The 10,002-nt window shown below is 36.9% G+C and overlaps 1 protein-coding gene across 1 annotated transcript in view; it reads right to left on the bottom strand.

Annotated features, from left to right (window-relative positions):
* LOC106871588 (autophagy-related protein 13) overlaps positions 1-10,002 on the bottom strand; it is a 27,734-nt gene that overhangs the window by 8,145 nt on the left and 9,587 nt on the right. The window contains exon 3 of the mRNA XM_014918103.2: positions 6,523-6,711. Coding sequence (XP_014773589.1) covers positions 6,523-6,711 — 189 coding nt within the window. The remainder of the gene's footprint in view (positions 1-6,522; positions 6,712-10,002) is intronic.

The following is a 10,002-nucleotide window of genomic DNA, read 5'->3' as shown; positions in this document are numbered from 1 at the left end:
TTTACTCCACGGAGATAAACTCTATTCCTTGCAGCCTTATAACCGAGTGCCATTGGTAGCTAAACCCCCTCCCAACATCGTGGATAGGAGTTTTCTCGGCTGTCGAGAAAGCCACCCGTCTAGAAAGTTACCCAATTCATACCAACCATAAAAAGCTTTGCTCCAACCGCACAGATCAGTGGTTCTCAACCAGGGTCCACAGAAGATTTTGCTGTTAAACTTTTTTTCTGCGGTATATTGCTTATGCTTCCACAAAGCACAAAATATTTCAACAGTATTTTTTGTTTCATACAATTCTAATTAATATTTTTATTATAAAAATATGATAGAATTTTTTAAAGTCATCGAATGGCTTTGAGGGTCCAACCGGGTTGATGTTGGTCTGTTTACATCCCATAATATAGCGGTTCGGCAAAAAATACAGACAGAAATAAGCACAGGACATAAAAAAAAGGGAAAAAAAAAAGTCAAATTGTGTACCTAAAACCCTTTAAGGCGGTGCTACAGCATGGCCGCAGTCCTTTGGCCGAAACAACCAAACGATAAAGACATACACATACACAGTTGTTGTTTAACCTTAGGTCAGCCCCGTTTAAGTAGCACGATGATCGAAGATAGCCCAGCTGTGATGAAACCCCATCTATTTTAACGATATCTAGGACTGACTATTATTATCCAATGTCCTTTCCTTACTTAAGACAATAAGATAGATTTGAGAGAAGTGTGGCTCTATTTCTAGCAGGTCGAGTGACCACGTTGAGGTTCCCCACTGAGATCTTTATTATCTTTTATTATTATTATTATTATTATTATTATTACTACTATTATATATGTAGCAGATGACAGAGAAATGACGAGTCGTTGTGTAAGTCGTATGCAAGCGTGTGAAAACGGATGTAAACCTGATGATGATACATATATACATAAGACATACACAAATGTATGCGTGTGGACATGTAACTAGGTTGTGGCTTTCGTTTCTTTTGCTTATGACGGCTAAGGACATTTTAGAGCACTGCTTGAGTGTGTATGTGTCCACCCCCACCCACCCATTATATATATATATATATATATATATATATATATATATACACACACACACACATGCTACTAATTTCTGTCATATGCCAGGCGTAGAGTAATAATTTAGACATAACAATATTTACCATGAATAAATCTAACCAAGCAATTACAGTAAATGATCGTAACTTCTGTTATATATTTATTTCGTTAATAATCATTGGTGAGGAAGAGGAGGAGAAATGATAAAAATCTATCGATTTTTTGGTAGCCATTTATTCCTTTAATATCACGTGGGAACCTTATTGGTTCTGGTGATGGAAAAGGTGTGTTGGAAGTGTCTGGAGATAAATATTGTCTTTTGGAATGGCAGCAGATGATCGGTTAACGTGGAATACGAATCGCGTGGAATGTCTTGGTTTGTTTAATAAGAGAAAAGAATGCAGCACCAGAGACAAAATTTTTACCTTAAACTAGACAGAAATATTTACATAATTTATGTGTGTGCGTGCGTGGGTATGTGTGTGTGTGTGTTTTGGTGCCTATTTGTGTGTATATGTGTGGAAATGTTTCTGTAGCATATGTATGTTTTTAATAAATATATGTATCCATATATATATATATATATATATATATACATATGTACGTGCGTGTACATGTGGATATATAGATGGGGTAGATAGCTTTACGTGTGTGTGTGCGTGAGTGTATAGTTGAAAATATTTACGTAATTTACAGAAAATAAATTATTTATTAATATTTTTTCTATTACATTATTGTCCATTGCACCTTGAACAAGAAAAGGAAACGTTTTGATTTTTACGCTGTTTCTTGAGTCGCAACAAAAACATGCCAAGAGGGTAAAACGGTGGACCCTAACACCTTGTTGGTCCAACTACGTTCTACGTCAACAAATAAAACAAGCTACAGGAACCGAAGAGGGAATCTCTGTGTGACCACTGAGGCCAAATTTATCTCAAATCACATTTTTAACCCTCTGCCTGTCCTGTATGTTTCCCTGTTGTCCATGCATCATATATGATGCACATTACCATTTTGTTTTCAACCACAGCAATAACGTGAGACTTATGAAAGGTGCGTATGAAAGAAGGGGCTGACGTGAGCGTGTGTGTAAATGTTAAACAATGAGTGCTCAACATCGCAGTGGTGAATAAAATTCCTTTATTTGAATATTCAGGCTACCATTAGTTTCATGTTAAGAAAATATGTAAATATCTTAATTTTCCAAGCCAATCACATGGAGGAATGGTGCATATATAAACAACACACACATATATATGTTTTTTTTTTTTGAGAAAAATATAAATCAGGAGAAGCAGCACAGTCTATATTAATTACTGGTAAAGGCTGGTTTATAGGGCTACTCTGGGTTTCTCGCCATAAAGGGTAGCTTTATGGTGTATCTTCAGACCTTAATTAATATATATAGGCACTTGGCTTATAGTCCAACATCTAAAAAAGAAATATATGACCCACAAACAAAACCAAATTAACTTCGCGTAATTAAAAGGTCAGAAAACAAGCACGGACGTTTAGGTTAAACTTATGGAAATGATTTGGACGGGTAAAGAGTTAAAACAAACGAGGGACATTGTAGATCATGTAGTCCTAGGTACACTGTGACTGGTAACAAAAAAATAAATAAATAAAAGGCAGGTTAGTCACGGCTGGAATGATTTTGATTATAGATCTGTTGAATTAGGGCTGAGCAAGGAGTGGACAAAAATTTGCGGCAGTAAAAAGACAAAAGGAAAATAAAACCGAACTCGTATCACGTTTTATGTAAACAAATACATCACGTGCATTCACTAACATGACAGGTCCAATGTTTGTAGGCGTCCATTTGATCCAGAAACTAGTATTTCAGCCAATTTCGTACGTTACGTTCTGAGTTCAAATCCAGTCGAAATCAACTTTGTCGTCGATCCTTCTGGGGCTGATAAAATAAAGTACCAGTAAAGTACTGGGGTCGATTTCATCGACTACCCCCTCCCCAATTCCTGGGCTTGTGCCTATATAACAGACCATTTCTGCTTGTCTTTTTTTCTTCATCTCTTCTATACAAAGGAACACTTTATTACTCTACGCTGGAGTAAACGAGAGAATTTCTACGTGGTCATTCGATGTGTTAGAAATAGCAGCTGAAACCCCTTCGAATCACTACAAACTTCACAATAATGATTAAATGCTGGTTTGTCTCAGTCTTATAATTTAAACATATCTTATTGTCAAGTGCATAGAGAACTTCGTTTTAGTAAAGAGATAGCGAAGCACAGCACATAAAATTGCTTATACGAAAGTTTATCTCTCTCTCTCTCTCTCTATCTATGTATCTATATATTACACACACGTTATTTTGTAATGAAGCCATTATACTGATGTACACTAACTTTCGACAACAATTTTCTTCATGTCTCGTAGTTGTTGTTTAACCCCCGGCCGACCTTCATCAAACAAACCTGTAATCAATTTTAATTTTACGTATTTATTAATTCGGACGGTAGCGGGAGACTCGTGGAAGATGTGGTAGCTATTTCTAGCAAGTTAAGCGACAGTTGGAGCCGCCTCCGTTGGCTCGAAACCGATTAAACATAGCTTGTCCTAAATTCATACATAACATATGATTGTAATATACTTTAAAGAAAATAAATAAATAAAAAAAACTGAACACAAAAAAGAAAGCGACCCCCTTCCACAGTACAGCATTTATTTTCAACCGGATATCATATATAGCATGACCAATTGATATCTATTTTACTGTGAATTATCATAATGAATGCAATCAAGAATAATAATGGACGTATGGAAGTAAAACTAATATTCCCGATGTAATTACTGAGTAATTTATATTAGAAACAACACACACACATACATAACACCCTTTCGGTTTTATTTCATCGGTCTGTGATTATCAGTTCAGATCTTCAGCTAGAAATCATTTACAAAAGAATTAAGACATTTTTACTCCAGCCTGGGTGCAGGTTAATTTACATTAAGTAGCTTCACTCCATTTAAAATAAGGAAATAAAATGAATAATCCATCTTATAATCGTCAATAATACATTTTGTAGCGAAAACGGTGGCTTTATTATTATTATTTTTTTTAGCCATTTGATGGTAAAAAGGTTAACACATGATGCGGTGTGTCTACCTCGCAAGAGCCGAGCACCGGCGACATTTCTTGTGTAGCTGTAGTTAAACACACACAAGCCTAACACAGATATTATATTTCCAGGATTAAAAATATACATCGGTTCTTATAATTTATAAAAAGATAAATTCAAGTTTTATATTTGATAGCAAGAAATCGTTCAGATATCTGTGATGGAGAAAACGTTGACACATTAATCGGGAGACAAGTGCCCACACACTGGTTCTACGACATGCCTAAAACACACCTCTCTTTCTCTCGATATATATATATATATATCTGTCTATATACATATATATATATATATATACACACATACACACATGCTGAGAAGATGCAAAACGAAATATATAACACGAGACAGACTAGTTACAAGAATTTACTATTATCTACAATTCAAAAAGAAGACGACAAGTAATAATAATAATAATAATAATAATAATAATAATAATAAATCATTCGACAAAATCACAGAAAGAAACCGAATATGAGTTAGAAAAAAATATGTGTTTTTTATAAACAGAAAATAAATATATAAAGAAAAACGAAGGAAACACTTTGAATAAGTTGAAGTATAAAAATATATAAAGCAAAATGTACCTCGATTGCAATAGATCACACATAATATGCATTTCTAATCGATGATGATCTCGCATAGATATTAGTGATCATTTTTGATTAATAAGATCGTTTTTTTGAATATTATAAAGAATATCAGTGCATAAATCACAACATTAAGAGGTTAAGCAATAGTCTTTTCAATTAAAATTTGGTCGACCTCTTCTGAGGAATGCCAGTATTCCAAAGAAAATTTTCTACATGAATCATAAAAAAAAAAACCCCTGTAGATTAACAAGAGACAATGACTGATGCGAATACATTTCAAGGGAAGTAACTTGATGGGAGAACTGACTGAAATCGAAAAGAAAGTTTGCAGGTGCACGTTTTTTCTCTCCCTCCCCTGTTTGAATATTAATTTGATATTCTACGTGTGTCAGTCGTTGGACTGCAGCCATGCCGGAGCACTGCCTGAAAGGGATTTAGTCGAAGACATCGACTCCTGTGCTTATTTTTTTCTTTATAAAGTCTGGTACGTATTTTATCGTTTGCTTTCGCCGAACCGCTAAGTTACCAAACTAACCAGCACTGGTTGTCAAACGGTGGCGGAGGACACACACACACACACACACACACACACAAACATTAGGCTTCCACACAGTTTTCCTCTACCGATCTCAGACACAAAAGATTCTGGCCGAGGCTATAGTAGAAGACACTTGCCCAAGATGTCTTGCAGTGGGACTGAAACCAAAACCAGGTGGTTGCAGAGCAAATAGTGTCCTGCGTATAAAGAAACAGGAAGGGTAGAAATGACGTCACAAAAGGGTTTACAAATCTGTACATGGTCCAAAAAGTAGTCCCAACGACATCCATAAAATCTACCTATTATGTTACCATCATAAAAAGTCACTTTCACACGGTCCAGACAAATAAATAGGTCATCATCTTTTAGCGTCCTCTTTTCCCTGCTGGCATGGGTTGGACAGTTTGACAAGAGCAGATGAGCCAGAGGTCTCTGACAGGTTCCATGTCTGCTACGGCTGGATGCCCTTCCTAATGCCAACCACTTTACGCAGTGTACCGGGTGCTTTTTAAACGGCACCAGCACCAGTAAGGTCACCAAGTACCCACAAGACAAGACCCCTTAACTGAGTGGAGTACAGCATGGAGAGATAAGAAACTAAGATAGAGTGAGAGGGGCAGTTGTCTAACTGAAAAGGTGAATTCATGGCTTGGGCACCAGGAAAGAATGTCTGAGAAAGAGAGAAAGAAAGGGTTGTTGTTTTTTTTTCATTTTTCATTTTCTTTCCTCGTCTTGCAAGTTACTTGGAAATCTAACGAGTGCTGACGGCACAAAAAAAAAAAAAAACACTGAAAACATGCTGCAAAGTGGTTGGCATTATGAAGGGTGTCCAGCCATAGAAATCATACCAAAGCTGATCCTGAAACTTGACATGACCCTAGGGTTTGCCAGACCCTGTCAAATTGTCCAACCCATGTCAGCATGGAAAATGGATGTTAAATGTTTACACACACACACACACACACACACACATAACAGGCCTCTTTAAGCTTCCATCTATGAAATCCAAACACAAGGCTTTTGTCAGCCCAGGGCTATAGAAGAAGACACTTGCCAAAGGTGGCATGCAGTGGGATTGAACTCGGAACCATGTGGCTAAAAAGCAAACTTCACAGCCACCCCTGCACCTTGATTCTTTTATAGTAAATTAAATTCAATCATTCCAAGTTGTATCAAGAATACTTACTCAGAGAATTCACATTCATTTCTGTGGCCATTTACTTGTTGGCGAATATCAATCGGTTGTGATTTCGGTACGTAACCATTCACTACTGGATTAGAAATCTGTTGTTCAATATCTACGGTACAGTCATAAAAAGGACCTTGTTGACCATCTACTTCATTGGTGCTGATATTTTCAGGTATATTGCCAATCCTGAGTTTAAAAAATAAAACAGAAAAAAAACCCAAAAAACATTTAAATACTAACAAAACTAAATATTAAAAGAATTACAAAATATCTGATAAAAAAAAAAAAAACCACTAACATGAAAAGGAAATTCATCATCATTTAATGTCCACATTGCCATGCTTGTATGGGTCAGACGGAATTCATTGAGGTACAATTTCTATGGCTGGCTGCTCTTCCTGTTGCTGAACATTACCTGCTTCCAAGCTAAGTAATATTTCCCCTTAACTAGACATGTTCATGCAAAAGACTGGCAATAAACAACCTCACTTGTATGATGATGTTTCTCCAAGGCTACACACATATATACATATATATACATACACATGCATATATACATACGGGGGTGAGACAAAATAATGGAAACACCTAGCATCATAATTTTGAAATATCTATAAAACCATCAAAAGCTTGTTTATTTTTATGTTTTCTGATTTATTATTAGTGTCGCTTAATACGATTTGCTAAAAATTGTTGTTTCTTTTCAGATATCATCAAAAAAAAGGTAATTAAAATTCATTAAAATAACAGATCTATTGGACTTAATTTTTGAGAGCGATTGGATTCATTTTTAATATTTTTCTCATTTGTGAGAGCAGTCAAGTTTATTTCAGATATTCTCATTTTGAAAATCATCTCTGGCTAATCGTTGAGGGGACATTGCTGTTGCCTTGGCGGATGTTTGCACTCTCTAAGTGCTCTTGTTTAGGATTTAGGATAGTTACTAACAACCTGCTGTTTCAGGTACTTTCTGAATGGCATACCTAATTATGAGTTATGTTTCACATGGCCTAATTCTCATAAACAGCTGCCCACAACTGATTAAGGAGTTTGTTATCTAATGTGGTCTTTCCCATTAAGAGGTAAGATTTGAAAGATGCTGCTATTTCTAGTGGGTTGAGAAACAACAGGGAGGCTTCCTCATTGCTGCATAGGCATAAGACAGGGCCACAATGTTGTTGGAGTTGATGATAACAAGAAAATTTGAAACTTGTGTAAAATATTGTAATCACGGAAGTGGCAGAAAGAAAATAGGATTTAGGTGTTTGGCAAATTTGAGTTTGGCTGCTGCAAATCTTTGAAGATTAGTAACTATTTTAGCTTTAAGACTAAGTGAGGCCTGGGGATTATGGAATCTGAAGTTACCAAAGATACTGAGAGAGAAAGAGAGATATTGACCAACTTTTCTTCATCTCTTGAAGATATGACCCATTTAAAGGTAACAGATGGGAAACCAGAGAAGATAAGTTTTAAATAGGAATATTTTAATCATGGTAAATCAAAGATAGCAGATTAGCAGGCAGTGTGGATACAGAATGGGTTTAAGATTTCAATAGAAAGCATAGCTAGAGTTATGAAGATAACTGGGGGGGGTTTAGAAATTACAGGCTGTGAGCTGGTAGAATTGTTAGCATGTCAGATGGAAATGGCTCAGCATCATTTCTTTCAGGTTCAAATCCCACCGTGGTCAATTTTTGCCTTTTATCCCTTCAGGGTCAATGAAGTACCAGTCAAGTACTGGGGTCCATGTAATTGACCTGTCCCTTCCTCCCAAGATTGCTAACCTTGAAGGTTGTAAGGGATCAGTGTCAGTACAGAGGAATGGTGTGATCTCAGTCACTTGTAGACATCATGGAAACCAAACTGGGCTCAAGAAGAAAAAAAATGTAGGAATTAATAGTGTGTGTGTGCATGGGTGCATATGTGTGTGATTATGTGGGCTGGAGGAAAATCATGACATGTAAAAAGCACCATTTGAGCGTGGTCGTTGCCAATGCTGGCTGACTGGCTCCCGTGCTGGTGGCACGTAAAAAGCACCCACTACACTCTCAGAGTGGTTGGCGTTAGGAAGGGCATCCAGCTGTAGAAACATTGTCAGATCAGATTGGGGCCTGGTGCAGCCTTTTGGCTTGCCAGTCCTCAGTCAAACCGTCCAACCCATGCTAGCATGGAAAGCGGACGTTAAATGATGATGATGATGATAATGATTGAAAGAAAAGTTTTTACAGCTGTTTATCTTTCGTCATTTGTCAACTCTGACATATTTGGGTCTTCCTTTTTTACTTTTTTTTTTCTTTTAACAGTCAGACAGACTGGCAGAGTTAAATGTGGTATCTATACTCCTTTATCACTAATTCTTTCATCACTGATCCAGGATAATACAGGACGCTCAATTAAGAACTGTCTTACGCTTATCACAGACTAATCTCTGATAACATGGGTGGGTGATCAGTGAAAGATTATGCCTGGACCACAAAAAGCACACCCTAGCAACCATCCACAATGCTCAATTACCCAGGACCTGCTGATTATCATTCATGTTTACATCACTGTGCTGCATGTCTGTATATCTTTTATATGGATTTATATGCACCTATTCATCAACTTCCCGCCAGTGAAGAGAAAAAATACTTTCCACTTTTATATTTTCATTATTAATTGATCATTCGTTATCAAATTTTACTTGAGATATTATTCCAAACAGTATCATTATGTAATACAGTTCTATATTTAAAAGATGAGGAATTATGTACATTATTTACATTTGACAGATATTTTGGGAGGAAGGGACAAGTCTATTACATGGACCCCAGTATTTGACTGGTACTTCATTGACCCTGATAAAAGGCAACATTCAGGTGGTGCTTTTTATGTGCCACCAGCATGGGTGCCAATCAGGGGACACTGGCATCGACCACATTCGGATGGTGCTTTTAAGTTCCACTGGCACAGGAGCCAGTCAGGGGCCACTGACATTGACCACACTCGGGTGGGGGCAGATGTTTAAAGATGAGAAAGACGCTTTTTTATTCTTTTACTTGTTTCAGTCATGTGACTGCGACCATGCTGGAGTACTGCCTTTAGTCGAATAAATCGACCTCCAGGACTTATTTTCTGTAAGCCTAGTACTTATTCTATCGGTCTTCTTTGCCAAACCGCTAAGTTACAGAGATGTAAACACACCAACATTGGTGTCAAGCGATGGTGGGGAGGGACAAACATAGACCAACAAATACATACATATATATATATATTTCTGTCAACCAAATCCACTCACAAGGCTTTGGTCGGCCCGAGGCTATAGTAGAAGACACTTGTCCAAGGTGCAACACAGTAGGACTGAACCTGGAACCATGTGGTTGGGAAGCAAGCTTCTTACCACACAGCCATGCCTACTTATTTTTTGAGTTCTATTTTTTTTTTTTTTTGTTTGTATCACCAAATCTAGTCATTTTAGCTATAAAGCCAAAGTACATA

Source organism: Octopus bimaculoides, chromosome 7 (genome assembly GCF_001194135.2).
Source record: "Octopus bimaculoides isolate UCB-OBI-ISO-001 chromosome 7, ASM119413v2, whole genome shotgun sequence".
Classification (NCBI taxonomy): domain Eukaryota; kingdom Metazoa; phylum Mollusca; class Cephalopoda; order Octopoda; family Octopodidae; genus Octopus; species Octopus bimaculoides.
This window is presented reverse-complemented; position numbering and strand designations above follow the sequence as displayed.